Source organism: Macrobrachium nipponense, chromosome 48, assembly GCF_015104395.2.
Source record: "Macrobrachium nipponense isolate FS-2020 chromosome 48, ASM1510439v2, whole genome shotgun sequence".
Lineage (NCBI taxonomy): Eukaryota > Metazoa > Arthropoda > Malacostraca > Decapoda > Palaemonidae > Macrobrachium > Macrobrachium nipponense.
In genome coordinates, this window is record NC_087223.1 from 9,990,459 (window position 1) to 10,010,280 (window position 19,822).

General features: G+C 42.1%; 1 protein-coding gene across 1 annotated transcript in view; it reads right to left on the reverse strand.

The window, feature by feature from the left end:
- Positions 1-568: 568 nt before the first annotated feature.
- LOC135205039 (myosin-2 essential light chain-like) overlaps positions 569-19,822 on the reverse strand; it is a 32,303-nt gene continuing 13,049 nt past the window's right edge. The window contains exon 5 of the mRNA XM_064235299.1: positions 569-734. Coding sequence (XP_064091369.1) covers positions 628-734 — 107 coding nt within the window. The 3' untranslated portion in view covers positions 569-627. The remainder of the gene's footprint in view (positions 735-19,822) is intronic.

Below are 19,822 nucleotides of genomic sequence, written 5' to 3' on the forward strand. Positions count from 1 at the left end.
GGCAACATGATTACAAGGAGGTTTATTTTTGGTCTTGTTGGAATACTTTAGGGCAAACCAGTAATTGATAAGCTCAATGTCTTGAACAAACCCACTTTAATATCAGGCCTTATTTCTCTGCAGTTATCAGATTCCAAGTATGTTAAGAATGTCATTTTACCCAAACCAACGAGGAAGAAGTAAAAAATTATTGTTTACAAATGATATATTATTCCAAACATGAGAATATAATGCATTGAATCTAAAACAGTTGAATACAAACTTACATCACAATTTCCTTGAAGTGGAATGTCATGTAATGCTAACAATTTCACGGTTACAATACCTGAATTTTTTTGTTTTTTATTAATTTCCATCCTTACTGCTAATAGGCATAGCTTCTACAATTAGTAAGTACAAAAAGGCAAAATCTACCAGGTAACTATATGTTTTTAAATATACTTAAATATCTATTAAAATATAAAAATGCATTACCTTGAACAGCATTTTAAATTTTCTCGTAGACTCGTTTGCATATAAATATCTGTGGTAATAGTTAAAAGCTTTAATACGTAACGTTGGTTATGACCAAACTCATACTTAAATGCTTCCCATATACGTTAACTACTCCAGAAGAACCTTCGAGCCTTAGGCACTCAGGACAAGCCTTACAAACTCTTCATAGTTGATGTTGCCCTGAGAGTCTTCCTGTCCAGCAAGCAATTGTTCCACTTCTTCATCAGTTAGCTTTTCACCTGAAACAGATTTTAAAGATTAGTTATCTTGATCTTTGCCAGCCAATGCCGTTCAATTTTCACAAAAAATTTGCAAGATCGTAATGTTTTACACAAGGCTGATACATGATCTATATTTCAGGCTTTGTGTACGCAGATCAAGAGAAGGCTACAACTTGGCAAGTGTCCCAAAGGGAAATTGGACCAGGGATTTGTATACAAAGACAACTGCAACTTGGCACTTATCCCCAAGAGATGTTTGACTTGCAAGATTACATTCTCTAATTCCCCTGGGAGAAGTGGACTTCATGTACCTCTGCACGACCACATATATTCTAAAATATCCTGTAAAGTAGAAAAAAATTGCCAGAGAAGATGACAAGTGTGGAGCTTTCAAAACTACACCACCTGCCGATAGACCATCCACCTTACAACTCTTAAAGTCGTCCCGAAGTTGCCATTCAACTTGACATCATACTGAAACTGCCTAACTCCCCCTGAGGATCATCCTGAAGCTGCCTTAGAAGTCCCAAAGGTTTTCCTGAAGCTGCTTTCATGTCAGTGTAACCAGTCAACCAGTTCTCTAGGCACCTGTAGTTGTATCCTGCAATAGTGGGGCCTGTAAAGCTATAGGTGCCATTGGCTTCATGTGGACAGACATTATTACATTTCAAGTTAACTTGGAGTGTAAATAGTGCTTTGTCTTCAAAAAGCTGAAGGCACCCACAGTTTAAAAGGCCATACATTGTGGTTATCATCTATGCAGGTGTTTTGAAAACTGGGAGACTGTTACACTGACACGAATGCAGCTTTGAAGACCCCGAAAGAGGGAGAAAAGGAAATTTTATAAAGTAGAGGAGAAAAAGAAGAAAAATGTTACAGGAAATGGAGAAGAAACTGGAATGTAATACACACACTACATAGTAGACTATTTACACAAAACCTCACAGTTTAGTCTTGTTCGTCTAATTGTATTATGGTAAAATTAGTATCTTATACCCTTAGGTATTTGCTCTTTTCATTCTAATTTTTTTCTTCTTCTTGGATCTCAGCTCCTGCTCTTTCCAGTTTATTTTTTCTTCTTAGATCTCGGCTCCTGTTGTTTCCAGTTTATTTTTTCTTCTTGCCTTTCTCGAATCTCACCTCCTGTATCAGTCACAGACAGATGGTGTTGCTCTCTCTACCTCCTGTTAAGAGTTATAGACATGAGCAGTCTATTTTTCCTTTTTAACTGCAGACTTTACAGCATCATCTGCACTTGAACTTTTGTACCTTTAACCCACTTCTTAGTTCTTGGGCTGCTGCAGTTGCAGTCTTGTACCTTCTCATCTCAGTCTGGCACACTCAGTAGGTCTTCACCTTAAGTTGCAGTCTTGTACCTTCCCATATCAGTCTGGCACTCTCTGTAGAGCTTCACCTGTAGCAGTTGCAGTCTTGCACCTTCTCATATCAGTCTGGCACTCTTGTCATCTCAGTCGGCAGCACTCTTGTATGTAGTTGTACTTTTTCTCCAGCAGTCATATTGCCTCTCCTCTCCCTTGGCACTTATTATCTTCTCGACTGGCAAAGTCATGATGCATCCTCCACTATCACCTACAGATCGTGCAGTAGCACTAATTCAAGGAAAGGCGATATACATCCAAGTGGCTGCTGTAATATTATGGCCAAAACCATACCACTGAAGAACCAGCTGTAGATGAATAGACACTAGCTTTTACAAATTATACAAACCTATTCAACTGACAAAAGTTTTTATTCATATAGGGTGGTGGCAAGTAGCCTCGCCTCACACTTAGTAATGGTTAACACCAAAGGGTGGAATATACAGTAATCTGTTCTCAATAGCAAACAAACCTAAGACTAGTTGATGGCAGATATTCCTTCAAGTTAACACAATCTCAATTCTATGCAGCAGTACTGGTTGACAGCAAATACTACAATATACAGTTATCTGGTTTCAATAACACACAAATCCATGCCTATTTGATGGAAGACATATCTCAGAGTTAGATTAACTCAGTCCCAATTCTATACAGTAGATAAAATCTAAATGACCTCCACTGGATGGCAGATCTAGAAAGGTTTTCCATTTCTTTACACCTAGGAAAATTAAATAATCCATCCTTACATTATAAGCTGTAAAAGTGTGACACTAGCTTGTAAAAAGAAAATACATTACTTCCAAGCACAGACTGCACAACCACCCAACCCTGGGATATTCCCAAAGGCTAAAAACAATGCCACATTTACCTCTTCAGCAGGCTGCCCTCTTATGGATACAGTAAGCCCAGGTAAAAAAATGGACAGGGTTGTCAAAAACAATGAAAGCCATCTGAAACTAATCCCGTTAACCTAGTAGGCAAAGACTTCCTGTGATATGTGGATGTTACAATATGCAGTAGCAACTAAGCCTCTGCAGTTGAAGAGAAAACAGTATGCCACCTGGAGAAAAAGTGAACCACAGTGTCCTAAAGTCGACTGAGAAATGATACCAAATCAAGTATAAACTTCCACAAGATAAATATTATGACTTCAGTGCAATAAGTTTCTTTTGAAGCTTTACAAAAACTGCACACAGAGAAAAGAAAAACTCTACAGTTGATAACACCAGCTCACAAACAACTGATAAACCACCTTACAAAAATCAGCACTACCAAACCTGATCATTTTCACATTACTAGATATGAAAGTGAATGCACCTTCGTTGCACCTTCCCTGTATAAAAATATTTCACAATACTTTGAAGACAAGACAAGACTACTCATCAGAAACTCCTTTACCATTCACTGGGCATAACTGTGAATCATGGGACAATACCCAACTCCTGTAAACAAAAGACAGCATTGTCATAGTCTACAATCTAACATATATTTAAGTGTTACATCTTGATACAAGCTGAACTTTAGCAGCCGACAAAAACATGTACATCATATCTTAGAATATCACAACACTGAATTCTCTAAATTGCTAAGGATACAGCTACCTTACAGAAATTGTATCATGACAATAATATGCTTCAACTATAGACAAGACTAAATTTTCTCTTGCATTTGCCAGGAGTCTACTGTATTTCTTCAGGGTCCTGCAATTTAAAAAAATACTAGTATGGGCTTGGAAAATGGTTGGATTCTATTACCGAAGAAAGTAACTGAATACCATTTTAACAATCACTACAATGATTTCCTGCCCACTATGGGTTTCATTGCCACTAAAATCAATTGGTTTGAAATTCAATGGGTTTGAAATTGTGTTCAGAGTTTTAATACTAGTAAAACATGATATTGTAATGATACAATTAAGTTTGTTCATACTTACCTGGCAGATATATATATAGCTGTATTTTTCCGAATCCGACAGAAATTTAAACACTTACGACACACGCAGTGGGAGTCAGGTGGTTAGTACCCATTCCCGCCGCTGGGAGGCGGGGTATCAGGAATCATTCCCATTTTCTATTCATAATTTTTATTTCCACTGTCTCCTGAGGGGAGGTGGGTGGGTACTTGATTATATATATCTGCCAGGTAAGTATGAACAAACTTAATTGTATCATTACAATATCATTTTGTTCATGAAACTTACCAGTCAGATATATATATAGCTGAATCCCACCTTTGGTGGTGGGAGTAGACAGAATAGAAGATTTTAGGAAACATATATGCAGATAATTGATATCTTGATTCCTTACCTGTTAGCATAGCTGACTTCGTGGTTACTGCCGCATAAGTCTGCTTGTGCTACTAGAGTTGCCAGCAAGGTAGAGACCTATAAAGCTGGTGCACTCCAGATGATCTGTCAACAGGGGCGAGACCACGACGTGACTAGACCATTGACCATACAAATGAGGGCAACGAAGTAAAACCAAACCACCTGGCGTAGCCTACCAAAAGTATCCCACATAGACTAAGCTAATGGAAGGGAGATCCGCCGCAGGCGGTCAACCCCACAACCATAACACAAGTTAAAAACTCCCCTAAACCATTAAAGGATAGGATGAGCGCTACCTCCTGCCCCCAAAACAGTGTCTGCAGCGACGTATGGTCCGAGCGAGTAACAATTTTCGTATGTTGCTTTCACCTCCCGCAGGTAGTGTGAAGCGAACACCGAATTGCTTCGCCAATAAGTGGCGCCCAAAATATCTTTGATTGCCATATTTTTGTGAAAAGCCACCGAAGTAGCAATAGCCCTCAACTCGTGGGCTTTCACTTTCAGAAGCTCCATGTCACTTTCACTACACTTTTCATGGGCTTCCTTAACCGTACTTCTTAAGAAGAACGCCAGTGCATTCTTCGACATCGGAAGATCTGGTTTTTCACAGAGCACCACAAGTTCTCCGAAGAACCTCTGCATGCTCTGGTTCTCTGCAAATAAAACTTGAGAGCCCTGACAGGACACAGGACTCTCTCAGCTTCAGGTCCCACTAGCTCCGACAACCCTTTGATCTCGAACGTCCTCGGCCAAGGGTTGGAAGGGTTCTCGTCGTTTTGCTAAGAACGTAGGACTTAAGGAACAAACTGCACTATGATCCTTGAACCCAATATGCTTGCTTATGACTTGAATTTCGCTAACCCTCTTCGCCGTCGCCAGAGCGGTTAGGAAAATGGTCTTCTTAGTAAGATTCCTAAGCGAGGCTAAATGGAGCGGTTCAAATTGACTCGACATGAGAAACTTCAGTACCCCGTCTAAGTTCACGATGGTACTTTAGGTTGGAGAACTTTCACAGTCTCAAATGATCTAATGAGATCATGAATGTCTCTATCATTCGCTAAGTCGAGTCCTCTATGTCTGAAGACCACAGAAAGCACGCTTCTGTAGCCTTTAATCGTGGGAACAGCTAGTTTCGCTTCTTTCCTAAGGTGAAGAAGGAAATCTGCTATCTGGCTCACAGAGGTTGAGGTGGAGGAAATGCCCTTCCTTCTGCACCAACTTCTAAAGACAGCCCACTTTGATTGGTAAACTGCGATTGAGGAGGGCCTCCTTGCGGCTGGCAATCGCCGTTGCCACAGGTCTTGAAAAACCCCTCGCTCTGGCCAACTTCTTGATAGTCTGAACGCAGTCAGACTCAGAGCGGGGAGGTTTTTGTGGTACCTCTCGAAGTGGGGCTGTCTGAGTAGATCTTTCCTTAGGGGCAGAGTCCTTGGAAAGTCTACTAGGAAGGACATCACCTCCGTGAACCAGTCGGACCGCTGGCCAGAAGGGGGCGATGAGGGTCATTCTCGCTCCTTCTGATGCAGCGAACTTCCTCATTACTTCCACGAGGATTTTGAAGGGGGTGGGGGAAAAAAAAGCGTAAATGTCTAGTCCCGACCAATTCCACAGTAGGGCGTCTACTGCCACTGCTCCCGGGTCCAGAACTGGGGAGCAATACAGCGGAAGTCTCTTCGTTCGGGAAAGTTGCGAAAACGTCCACATGAGGACGTCCCCACAGCTTCCATAGCGCCTGACATACTTCCTGATGAAGGGTCATTCCGTCGGCAGAAGCTGTCCTTGCCGACTGAGAAGGTCCGCTACGCACGTTTTCCACCGCCTGACACAAATCTTGTCAGAATCGTGACGTTTTGCGACTTCGCCCAAATCAGGATATTCCTCGCGATGGCGAACAGAGAAGGAGAGTGAGTTCCCCCCTGTTTCCTGAGGTATGCCAAGGCTGTGGTGTTGTCCGAGTTTATCTGAACCACTTTGTTGGAGACTTCCTCTTGGAAGAACCTTAGAGCAAGGTAAACCGCTGAAAGTTCTTTTAGATTGATGTGCCAGGACACCTGTTCCCCTCTCCAGGTGCTGACACTTCTCTCCCTCCCAATGTTGCTACCCACCCGTGGAGGACGCGTCGGAGAGAGCAACACTAGGTCGGGGTTCCGAAGCTTGAGCGAAAGTCCTTCCGCAAGCTTCTTTGGATCCAACCACCATTTTGAGGTGCTTTTTCACTTCTTCCGTCAAAAACAAGACCTCTTCTAGATCCTGTTTGCGTGACCAATTGCTTGAGAGGAAGAACTGAAGTGGTCGGAGGTGCAACCTTCCCAGAGAAACAAACTTCTCCAGTGAGGAAATGGTCCCCAGCAAACTCATCCATTCCCTCACCGAGCATGTTTCCTTCCCTAGAAAGGCCGACACTTTGTCCAGGCATTGAAGTTGTCGCCCCTGGGACGGAAAAGCCCGAAAAGCCACTGAGTCCATCTGAATCCCCAGATAGACTAAGGATTGAGAAGGAGTCAAGATGCGACTTTTCGAGATTCACCAGAAGTCCCAGGGACCTCGCTAACGACAGAGTCGTGTGAAGGTCCTTCAGACACGGTCTTGCGATGAGGCTCGAATAAGCCAGTCGTCTAGGTAGAGAGAGATCCTTATTTCCGCAAGATGGAGCCACCTCGCAACGTTCTTCATAAGAACGGTGAACACCATCGGCGCCGTGCTGAGACCGAAGCAGAGTGCCCTGAATTGGAAAATCTTCCCTTTCAGGACAAACCGCAGGTATTTCCTTGATCGGGAATGGATGGGGACGTGAAAGTATGCGTCCTGAAGGTCTAAAGAGACCATCCAATCCCCCGCTCTTAAGGCTGCAAGCACGGATTGAGGTGTCTCCATCTTGAACTTCTGCTTGGTAACGAAGCGATTTAGACTGCTGACATCCAGAACGGGGCGCCACCCCCCTGACTGCTTCGGCACTAGGAACAGACTGTTGTAAAACCCGGAGAGAAACTCCGGTCGAAGACCTGTTCCACTGCCTGCTTCTCGATCATTTGATCTAGTAGATCGTGAAGCACTTTCTGCTTTTCTCCCTGATACGAAGGAGACAAATCCTTTGGTGTTGAAGACAGCTGGGGTAACATCAGGAAAGGAATTCTGTACCCCTTCTTGACAATGTCCAGAGACCAAGCGTCGGCACCTCTCTCTTCCCAAGCTTTCGCGAAATGTAGAAGCCTGGCCCTACCTGGCTGGAGCTGAAGGACTTCCCTCTCACTTCTTGCTCTTGGAAGGAGCGGGAGTCTTGCCTCTGAAAGAGCCTCTTCCTCAAGGGGCTGGCTTCGAGGAAGAAGCGGATCGAAAGGGCTTCGATTTCTTCAAAGCAGAGGACCCAGAAGACGAAGTAGTAGTAGGCTTCCTAGAAGACTGTGCCAGAAGGTCTTGGGTTGCTTTCCTCCTGGAGACTGGCAGCTATGTCCTTTACCATAGACTGGGGGAAGAGATGTTCTGAGAAAGGAGCGAAAAGAAGATCCGCTTTTTGCGCTGGTGAGACCGACTTTGCAGTAAAAATTGCAAAAAGTGCTCTTTTCTTAAGCAGTCCCGTGCTGAAATGAGCAGCCAATTCCTCAGAACCATCCCTGACGGCCTTGTCCATGCAAGACAATACACTGGACAGCTCCCCCAGACTGATGGAATCAGAACTCCTGGACCTGGCATCCAATACTCCAAGGCACCAGTCAAGAAAATTAAAGACCTCTAGTGTCCTGAAGAGGCCTTTAAGGTGAAAGTCTAACTCACTATGCGTCCAAGAGACCTTAGAGGAAGACAGAAAAGATCTTCTGGCGGCATCCACAATACTACCAAAGTCTCCTTGAGCTGAGGCTGGAAGCTTAACTCCGACGTTTTCTCCCGTCTCATACACATACCAGCTTTGCCACAAAGTCTTGAAGGTGGTAAAGCGAAAGAAGTCTTGCCTGAAGCTTTCCTCTTTTCCATCCAATCATGGACCTTTCGAAAAGCTTGCTTCGTAGAAAGCGACTTCTTCATTTTCACAAAGCCCGAGATCTTAGTAGCTTTGGATGACGAAAACTGAGAGGGAGGAGTACGAGGAGCTTCAGGTTGGAAAGTGTCTGCAAAGACTGACTGTAGCAAACGAGTCAAAACCTTGTAGTCCGTCGAAACTGGAGCCAACTGCTGTTCTTCGTCCACTTCGACGAAAGCGTCACTAATTTCCTCTTCAGACACTGGAGAAGTCGGAGGAAGTAAAGAAGAGTCACGAGCTTTCTCAAAAGAGAAAGAGCGGCGAACAGGAAGAGTTCCCGCTTCCGCTTGCGGAGGTGGAAAACTGACGTCCGTAGGCGCGCGCTTGGCGTCCGAAGCCAATCTACTGGCGCCGACTGAAGCGCGCTCGACCGCAACAGGTGTACACCTGGCGTCCACTGGCGCGCGCTGAGCGTCCACTGGTGCGCGCCGCGTGTCCACTAAAACGCGCTGAGCGTCCACTGGCGCTCGCTTACCTTGCACCGAATCACGCTCGGCGTCCACTAAAGCGCGCTTGACTTTCACAGAAGCGCGCTCGGCATCTAAAGAAACGCGCTTCTTATCAACAAGTTTCGTAGCAGCGGAAACAACCGCTTCACGAGAGCGAGAAACGAATTTCTCGCCTCCTCTAGAAAGTTGCTGGGGAGCAGAACGAACTCTAGAGGGAGACTCAAACGGAGAGAGAGACGAGCGAGGAGAGGGAGAGGGAGAACGCCTCGACCTCTTCACAGGAAGATTGTCATCCTTCTTACGGCGACGTGGAACAGTCTCTCTCGAAGAAAAAACATCTCGAAGTTGCTGCTGAAGAGACTGGAGAATCTGCTTGTAGGTGAAGCCTCCTTTTCTGGGGAGGGGCTGATCCTGTGAGCAGGCGAGTGGCGAGGGGACGCCTTCTTCCTACTCCCAGGAACCGCCACTTCACGCACCTTAGAGCGACTGCGGCGCTCGAAAGAAACATCTAGGAAAGACTCCGCCTCCGAATAATCCTTACGCTTCTTCTGCGGAGGGAAAAGCAGCAAAAACGCACTATCGGGCGACGAGCAAAGTTCCGGAGAACAACTTGGACGAAGCGTCCCGAACGCGAGCCGTCCTTTTCAGCGGACGTGATGCGGTATGAGAGCTCCACCCCTTGCGCGGGGAGGAAGCTTCAGAAGAAGAAAAGCACTCCTTGAGAAGACGTGCACGCGCACGCTCCTTGGCAGTCGGGGGTAGGTTCGTCAGAAGCTGCCGAAGGCACGCCAGATCGGTGGGGGTTCCTCGTAACCCTCCTTCGACTTTCGACATGCTCTCTCCCCGTAATCTGGGAGTCAAGCAGAGGTCTAGGTCTAGAGGCGGAATGAGGCCGATCTGACGCACCCTCCACTACACAAGGGGCTTTCACTGCACTTCTCTTCACTTTTGCTCTCCAGAGCTAACACTTTTGATTCTAAGTACGAATCGATTCAAGAATTAGCGATAAAGTATTACCTTCTACCGACACTGTTTCAGGGGCCGGAGGCAACACTACAGGGGTAGGAGCATAATCTACAGAAGGAGGGTTAGCAGGAGAATAATTAAAATCTTGCCTACCTGAAAACACTCCTGGAGGAAGACCTTAACCTATCTCGCTCAAGTTTTCTTAAGATAGGTTTCATACGCCTTCCATTCGGACTCTGTTAATCTTTCACACTCCTTACAACGACTTTCAAACGTACATTCATTCCCCCTGCAAACTTTACAAACAGAATGTGGGTCTACTGAAGCTTTCAGTAGCCTACCTCTACATTCGGACATAGAACAAAATCTAGCGCTAGCAGAACTAGACCCTGACATCTTGATCAAAGAAAAATCAATTCCTCCAAAATTTCAAATCAATCCAAAGTCAACGTGTGCCAAGCCACCGATCCAATTTGTCAGATAGTCCAAAGAAAAAACCAAAAGGGAATAAACTCAAGTAGCTAGTAAGTTTCCAAAATCTGGACGGAGGTGCTGCAAACAGGTGTTTTCAGCACCGGCGGGAATGGGTACTAACCACCTGACTCCCACTGCGTGTGTCGTAAGTGTTTAAATTTCTGTCGGATTCGGAAAAATACAGCTATATATATATCTGACAGGTAAGTTTCATGAACAAAATGAAGTTTGAATTGTCAGTAAAATTAACAGGCTCGAGTTTGTGTGCCAAGTAGTAGAATAAATGTTTGAACTCTGTAGGAACTGACTAATTAAAACTAAAGGAATCATCATTACCAACTATTACTTAAAACATGCATAGCTACAGAAATAGTAACACATAATGTGGCAAAGTCATTATATATAAATGCATATTCTTAAACCATAACCTTTACTTTAAATCACTTTGAATTAAAAAATGATAGTTATGATACGATAAAGTTTTGTACATACTTACCCGGCAGATATATACTTGGCTATAGACTCCGTTGTCCTCGACAGAAATTCAAATTTCGCGGCACACGCTACAGGTAGGTTCAGGTGATCTACCCTCCCGCCGCGGGGGTGGGGTTGGCAGGATAGGAACCATTCCTGTTTTCTAATCAGATTTTCTCTTCCGCTGTCTCCTGAGGGGAGGCTCGGGCGGGCCATTAATTCGTATATATCTGCAGGTAAGTATGTACAAAACTTTATTGTATCATAACAATATCATTTTTTGTACATTCAACTTCCCCCGGCAGATATATCTAGCTGATTGGCACCCTTGGTGGAGGGTAAGAGACAGCTTAAATTACTGAAATAAACTGGAAACAACACATGTTGTAGGTTAAAAACCTTGGTTCTTACCTGATTTGGCAGAAGACTTCATGGATACTGTCTATGAGTCTGCTTTGCCTCAAGAGCCTCAGCGAGGTAGTGACCTATGACTGAGATTGGTTGGTTTTATAAAGTTTAGGTGTAACACCAAGCACTGGGGCAGCAAAGGCCATTCAGCGCTTACTGTATAACTATGAAATTATAAGACGTGTTATATCATATAAAGCAGGTTTATTTCTTTGAGATAATTTACAATATTTTGAAGTGGGGCATTTTCTCCCAATAGTTCTTCAAGTGGGATATTATATATGTTTTTGGATCTTCGTTTTCTTTCGAATTTTTTGCATTCAGTTAGCAGATGACGGACTGTGACCAGAGTACGACAATGGTCACAGTAGGGGCCTTTCCTTTCTTTCCTCGCCTTGCAACATCAAAGATTTTGTGGGTGTCAAGTATGTATGTCCTATTCTTAATCTTGTTAATATGATATCTTCCCTTCTTGACATTGTTGTCTATTCCAAGGTTTTACAGATGATTTAATATGCTTTAATTTATGATTCAATTCTAGCCATTCTTTTTCCCATTTTGATTCACAGTATTCATTTATTGTTGTTTTAATGTCATTGTAAGGTATTTGTATTTTTTGATAGACTCCTTTTTTACTGCCTTTTTGGCTTCTTTATCCACCTCTTCATTACCCTTTATGCCCACATGGGAAGGGACCCAACATAGTTTTATATTTATAGATTTCCGTTTTACTATTATATCTATCCACTCTCTTATTTCTTCAATTACGGGATGAGAAACTGTGTATTGTCTTAGCGCTTCTAAAGCACTGTAAGAATCCGTGTATATTACAAAGGTATCGTTTGCCTTTCCCACCATAAAGGTATATTTTATAGCCTCTAATATAGCATTAATCTCTGCAGTGAATATCGAGCATATTTTTTGAATTTTTTCCCTTATTTTTATATTTTTTGTTAAAATACAGCATAGCCTACACCCTCCTTCGACTTGGAACCATCTGTATAAATACTAATATCCCGTTTATATGTTTTTCCTGGTGTGACAGAAATTCACTCTTCAATTGTGCATCTGTTACCTTCTTATTAAATGATTTCTCACAGATTTCTATTTTAGCATGTCTCCACGGAGGTATTTTAGAAGTGTTATTTTTGATATGTACTTGTTCCTAATTTTAGATGTTCTATATCAGGTTTTAATCTATTCTCCAATGGTTTAGAGGCTCTTGGTTTGTCGTCATAATTATTGTTATGTTCTTCATATATTTGGTGTTTGGATTATCATTAAGATTATTTATTTTAGCTATGTATTTTAATCCCATTTCTTCTCTTCGTACTTTCAGGGGATCTATTCCTGCTTCTACATACAGACTTTCCACGGGGGAAGTTCTGTAGGCTCCAGTGCATAGTCTATACCCATGTTATGTATGACATCCAGTTTTGTTAATAAGGTTTTAGAAGCACTACCATATACTGACATGCATAATCAAGTTTACTTAGACAAAGAGCCTTATATACTTTTATCAGAGAGGTTCTATCAGCACCCCACTCATTATGCGCAATTACTTTTATTATATTTAAGGATTTTCTTACTTTTATCGCCAGTTGTTCTTATATGTTCTTTATATGTAAGTTTTTTATCAAGTATTACACCGAGGAATTTTATCTGATCATCATATTCAATTATATCATTATTTATAAATAAAGTAGGAATTAATTCCTGTTTTCTTGATCTTGTAAATCTGACAGCTTTTGTTTTTTGGCGGAGAAAAATTTAAAACCCTTGTTATCGGCCCATTTTTTTACCCTATTTATGGCTGCTTGCAATCTGTTGCTTATGTCCAGCGCTTTTTCACCACTACTATATATGACGAAGTCATCTACAAAAAGGGATCCTTGGACTCCTGGCGGGATCATTTCAATTATCTCATTTATAGCTATTGCAAACAACGCCACGCTTAGTACACTACCTTGTGGGATTCCTTCTCCTGGATAAATGAATCAGAGATTTCTGCCCCCACTTTCACTTTTATATATCTTTCAGATAGGAATTCCCTAATATATTCATATAAATTGCCTCCTATTCCCCACCTTCTATCACTTTTTTTAAAATCCCTCCCCTCCAGGTGGTATCATATGCCTTCTCTAAATCAAAAAATACTCCTATTGTTTGTTTTTTACCAACCATTGCATTTTGTATCTCTCTTGTAATCATTAAGAGGGGATCTATGGTACTTTTATTTTTCCTGAATCCAAACTGTCTGTTGACAATAGCTGTTTATTTTCTAATACCCATATTAGTTTCTGTTATTCACATTTTTTCAAAATCTTATCTTATTACAAACTATAAGGGCTATGGCCTATAGCTGCTTGGTGACTCTGGGTCTTTTCCTGTTTTAAGCCTGGTATGATTAAAGATTCTTTCAGGTTTTAGGTATGCTGTGAGAGTGCCATAATTCATTTAAAATTTCTAATAAAAAGGTTTTGCTTTCTTCTGGTAGGTTTTTTATCATTTCATATCTAATGTTGTCTTCCCCTGGAGCTGTTGGACTTGCAATTTTCAGGACATTTTCCAGTTCTTCCATGGTGAAAGGAAGATTATAGATTTCCTGATTATTAGATTTTATTGGTATTGGGACATAATTTTTTTATTTTTAATTGGAATTTCTTTGTATAATTCGAGATACTAGATGTTTTGGCGAAACATTTTCCCAATTCATTTGCGACTACTTTGGGATTTGAAATATATTTGTTTTCTACTTTTAATGTAGGTAATGGTTCTGGCCGATACTACCCTGCAGTTTATTTATTTTCTTCCAGATTTCTTTGTCTTGAGTTTAGAATTTATATTATTAATATATTTTTCCATGAATTTCTTTTGGCTATCTTGAATATTCTTTTCTGCTTGCTTTAGCTCTCAAATATGCAATTCTATTGGCATCACATTTATGTCTCAGATATCTTCTAAAGCATGTTCTTGTTATCTTCCTTGCTGCTTTACATTCCTCATTCCACCAGGGTACCAGTGGTCTAGTCGGATTGCCTGAGGTAACTGGAATAGTTTCATTTGCTTTATCATCTTTATTGTTTTACTAGATGTTCATAAGCATCTATGTGGTTTGTAAAGTCAGATAGTTTTTTGTTAATCACCGTTTTCTCTTTATATAAATTCCAATTTGCTTCTTCCATTTTCCTCTTCGGTATATATGTTATATTAGAATTATTTTTTAGCTCAATTGTATTGGCCAGTGGTCACTCCCAAATAAAATTATTATTTACTTTCCAACTGAAATCTGTGGCCCCAATTTCTGGGGACGGGCAAAATTAAAGTGATGTCTATTGCAGAGGTGCTATTATGATAACATCAAATCTTGTTGGAGAACCATCATTTAAAATAATCAAATTTTTGTTATCTATAAAATCTAGGACAGTGTTTCCTCTCCTGTCAGATGATGTACTTCCCCACATGGGATGTTTGGCGTTGAAGTCACCTACTAATAAGTAAGGTTTTGGTAATTGTTCTATTAGATTTTCTAAGTCTTCCACTTGTAATGGTCTATTATTTCCATGATGATCTATTAAGCGACTTTCTAACGACGGTTCCATATATATTGAGCATATTGTTATTTTTTTTCCTAGGAATACTTGAACTGCACATGCCTGTATTACCGAGTTAATCCTAACAGGTTGGCATTTGATTGAAGAATGCGTTATGATTGCAGTTCCTCCTTGGCTGTTGTCATTTAAAATTTGTGTTTGATTTCCACACATTATAATTTATGCCAGCATTGAGAACATTGTTACCTATTTTTAGTTTCTGTAAGCAAATAATATTTGCATTACATTCTCTAATTAGTGATTTTAAGTTTTCATTATTTGATACGTATCCTCTGATATTCCACTGTAAAATAGACATTTTAAGAAGGTTTTGGGTTTTGTTTTACTATCTTTATTTGTTTTCCTGAACTTTGAATTTTATTGAAGTTGTATAATTTTGCTGTACTTTGTTCTTCTTTTGGTGGGTGATGTATTTCTGCTATTGTTTTCTTTATTGGCTGAAGAGTCTCAGATGTTCTTTTTATTAGAGGTGCATTTAAATGGCTTTTGCTCTTGGGGTTTTGGGCTTTCTATTTCAATACTTTCTTCAATTTTATCTGATGTTTTAACTTTCTCTTTTATTTGGGTTTCTCTTTTTTCATTTTTTGTTTGCAAGCAATTTTCGTTGACTTTGTCTTCCCGGTATTCATTTTTATCCATATAGATTTTGGGTCTTACTGATTGTTTAATTTGTTTTTTGGATTTGGGTGGGGTTGTTTCAAGTAGTCTTTTTTTGTCTTTTGAATTAGCTCTTGTGTTTTGCTTGTCCTCCTTGGTTTTGGGTGGAGTTCTCTCTAAAGGCCTCTTTTTATCTTTAGCTTCCAGCTCATTATAATTATCTTGTAAATATTACAGCTATATATGTATTATTCTCTGTGTTTCTATTTCCTCCAATATCTCAAATGAATTTGAACATACAGTTGCACAAGTATCTTGATTTCTTGCTATATTAGTTTCTTGTAAAGTTATTTTTCCTTCTGATTTATCTATTGGGGGTTTGTTATTTGCTTCCATTTTTGTTTCATTCTTTGAGCTCATTGCAGCAGAGAACATTTGCTTCCTAGCGGGATCATGCATTCCTCTAACTCTCAACTCTAGTTTGGCTTCTCTTATTGGCATTCCTGATCTCTCCTGAAGTAATTTCAGTTCTGATTGTATATATAGTACATACACTCCTTAGACCTAGCATGGTGATTTTGGCCACAGTTTACACATTTTGGTTCACCACACTTCCACTGCGTGGTATGTTTGTCAGATCCACAATATGCACAAATCGATATATTTCTGCAATTTTTCCATGTATGCCCATATTTACTGCAGTTTTGGCACTGTAGTGGTTTTGGAACATAAGGTCTCAGTTCTCTATTTTGGCCCATGATTTTAATTTTGAAAGGCAATTCTTGGCCTTCAAATTTTATTTTTGCTATTTTCAAGTCTTTTCATTACTTTGTACTGGTTATACTGTAAACTTCACAATCTTGTACATTGTTGTACCTTTTTTTAAGGGAATCCAGCAAATATTTTTCTCTATTGGCTCTTCACTTTTAGGAAGTACTACAGTACCCTGACACTGTTCATATTGTCGTGCTTTCTTATCGTTACTTTTATATTGTCTATGTTCTTTATGGTTAAATAATTTTCAAGATTGATTTTTTGTAGTGGTTTCTATTAACCACTCCTGTTCTTTTATTTGTCTAAATGACATTTCTGAGGTTGGGTGCCTACTTAACAAATAATTTTCCAATCTTAATGCTGATATTTTTCTGTCAGTTTCCAAGGTCAAGAACCTTGACCAACTTCCACTCCCAAAGAGGGAGTCGAAGTGAGTCAAGGTTGGGTCAATTCTAAATTTGCTTTTCTTTGTGGCTTGTGTATGGTATTAAAGTTTTAATACCAGCCTGTTCTTCATTACCTGGGTTTTCCTTAGAACAGTCCATTGCCATGCCAGAAGTCGTAGGGGTTTTTGTTTTAGTTTCCATATATATTAAGTTTAAATATTTCGTCCAGGATGAGATCCCTCTCACCAAGGAGGCCCAACTGAGGGAGGAGCAATACTGTTACGCTATGGTAACTGCCCTGGGACACTCACCTGGATATACGCCATACCCACAGTGCCTTAAGGGTCGTCAGTCCCAAGAGATCGGACCCAGCACTGTGGGCATGGCTTACATAAAATTCCCCTCGCTCGACCACGTCAGGTAACTCTAGTTTTACGGGTGGAGTGGCATGCCGTCCAACTCCACCCTCCATCAAGTTAAAAGAGCGGTCAATTCAATACTCCAAAACCACGCCAAGGTCGTCAACGAAAGAAGAAGGAGGGAAGAGGGAAAATTTAGAGGAGGAGGAGTAAAGGAGTGAAAGGTCCCAATGTTCAGTTGGATCCACAGCAGAGAGAGTAGGCATACAGGGGCATACTCCCTCTGCAGTGGATCCTTAAGCCCCCCACCTCGTCAAGGAGTTGGGATCAGGGGGCCCTATGACTGAGAGTTCTTGTGGATCTGTCAATGGGGCTTATCTGCTTACGTGACAGAACCTTATTAGGATCTTTGTCAATGGGGGCTATCCCACTTACATGGCAAATCCTTTGCCTCTGGCACTATCAAGGAGCACAAAACCAATCCCGACCACCTGACCATCTAACACGAGTTACAACTACGATTGAAAGAAGTTACCACCAAACCTTCTTTCAAACAACCATAAAAACACACCACCACAAATTAAAATTAAACTGAACTAGCAAGGATTAGAATCAGCTCCCTGTCCCAGCACCGAATCCGCAGATACGTAGGGCCCCAGAGAGAAGCACTTATCGTAAGTTACCCTTACGTCTCTCAAGTATGAGATGCAAACACAGAGCTGCATCTCCAGTAAGTGGCAGCCAGAATATCTTTCAGAGACATGTTCTTCTGGAAAGCCAGAGAGGTCGCAATGGCCCTTACTTCATGCGCTTTCACTCTAAGTTGCTGCAACTGATCGTCATTGCACGTCGCATGCGCCTCCGTAATGACGCTTCTCAAAAAGAACGCCAGAGCATTCTTAGAGATCGGCCTTTTAGGGTCCCTGACCGCACACCAGAGACTCTCAAGACTGCCCTTAAGTTTCTTCTTCCTTTGCAGGTAAAATTTAAGGGTCCTGACAGGGACCTTTCAATCTCTCTCCCCACTAAGGGTGAGTCCTTTGACCTCGAAACTTCTAGGCCAGGGCTTCGAGGGATTCTCATTTTTTGCTAGGAATAGAGGTTTAAAGGAACAGATAGTTGAGTCACCTTTAAACCCTACTCTAGAGTCCAGAGCTTGTAACTCGCAAGTTCTTTCTTTCGCAGTCGCGAGAGCCACAAGAAAAAATTGACTTCCTAGTCAGGTCCCTGAACGAAGCCTGATGAGGAGGTTCGAACTTGCTTGAAGTCAAGAACTTGAGAACAACATCCAAGTTCCAGCTAGGAGGTTGAGAGCACTTTCTCTTAGAGGTCTCAAAGGATCTGATGAGGTCATGCAGATCTTTATCTTCCGCAATCTTCAGGTCCCTGTTTCTGAACACAGCGGAAAGCATGCTACGATAGCCCTTAATCGTAGATAATGGCTAGATGACATTTTTCTCTTAAAAAGAGAAGGAAGTCAGCAATAATGGTCACAGAGGTATTGGAAGAGGACAGCTTCTTCGACCTGCACCATCTCCGAAAGACTTCCCACTTCGATTGGTACACCCGCAAGGTTGAAGACCTGCGGGCTCTGGCGATCGCGCTAGCAGCTTTTCGTGAAAAGCCTCTCGCTCTGACGAGCCTTTCAATAGTCTGAAGGCAGTCAGGCAGAGAGCGGGGAGGTTTTTGTGAAACCTCTCGAAGTGGGGCTGTCTGAGCAGATCTCTCCTGAGTGGAAGAGATCTGGGGAAGTCCACCGTCCATTCCAGTACCTCTGTGAACCATTCTTGAGCGGGCGGGCCAAAAAGGAGCGATCAGGTAAGTTTCATTCCTGCAGAGGAAACGAACTTTTTCATTACTTCCCTCACAAGCTTGAATGGGGGAAATGCGTAACCATCTATCCCTGACCAGTCTAAGAGGAGAGCGTCTATTGCTATTGCTCTCGGGTCTGCTATGGAGGAGCAAAAGTTGTCCAGCCTCTTGTTCCGATACGTGGCAAACAGGTCTAGATGTGGTCTGCCCCAAAGTGTCCACAACCTCTGACAAATGTCTTGATGGAGCGTCCATTCTGTTGGGAGGACTTGGTTTCTCCTGCTCAACAGATCAGCTCTTACATTCCTCTCTCCCTGAACGAATCTGGTTAGGAGCGTAATCTCTCTCTCCTTCGCCCATAGAAGCAGGGTTCTTGCTGTCTCGCACAGGGAGAAGGAATGTGTCCCTCCTTGTTTTCTGATGCAAGCCAGAGCCGTGGTGTTGTCCGAATTGACTTGGACCACCGTGCCTCTGACTTCTGACTCGAACCACTTTAGAGCCAGAAAGATTGCATACAGCTCTTTCATGTTTATGTGCCAGTTCACCTGGTCCCCCTTCCAGGTGCCTGACACTTCCTTTGCCCCTAGTGTTGCTCCCCACCCCTGACACGTCTGAGAACAACACTAGGTGCGGGTTCGGCTTCAGAAGAGACAAGCCTTTGTTCAATCTGAGTGGAGTTAGCCACCAACTCAGTTGCTCTTTTACCCCCCTGTATGATTGGGAAGGAATCCGACAAGTCTCCTGCCTTCTGATCCCACATCTTCTTCAGATAAAATTGCAGGGGTCTCAAGTGAAGCCTTCCTAGAGAGAAGAACTGTTCCAGCGAGGAAAGTGTCCCCAGCAGACTCAGCCATTCCCTCGCGGAGCTTCGCTCTTTCTCTAAGAAGGCAGTCACTTTTTCCATACCCCGTTCGAGCCTTTCCGGGGATGGAAACACACGAAAACCCTGGGAATCCATCCGAATCCCCAGATAAACAAGGTTCTGGCTGGGGACCATCTGGGACTTCGAGGTTTACCAGTAGTCCAAGTGACTTGGTCATCGACCTTCCTCCAGACATCGAATTTCCGACTTG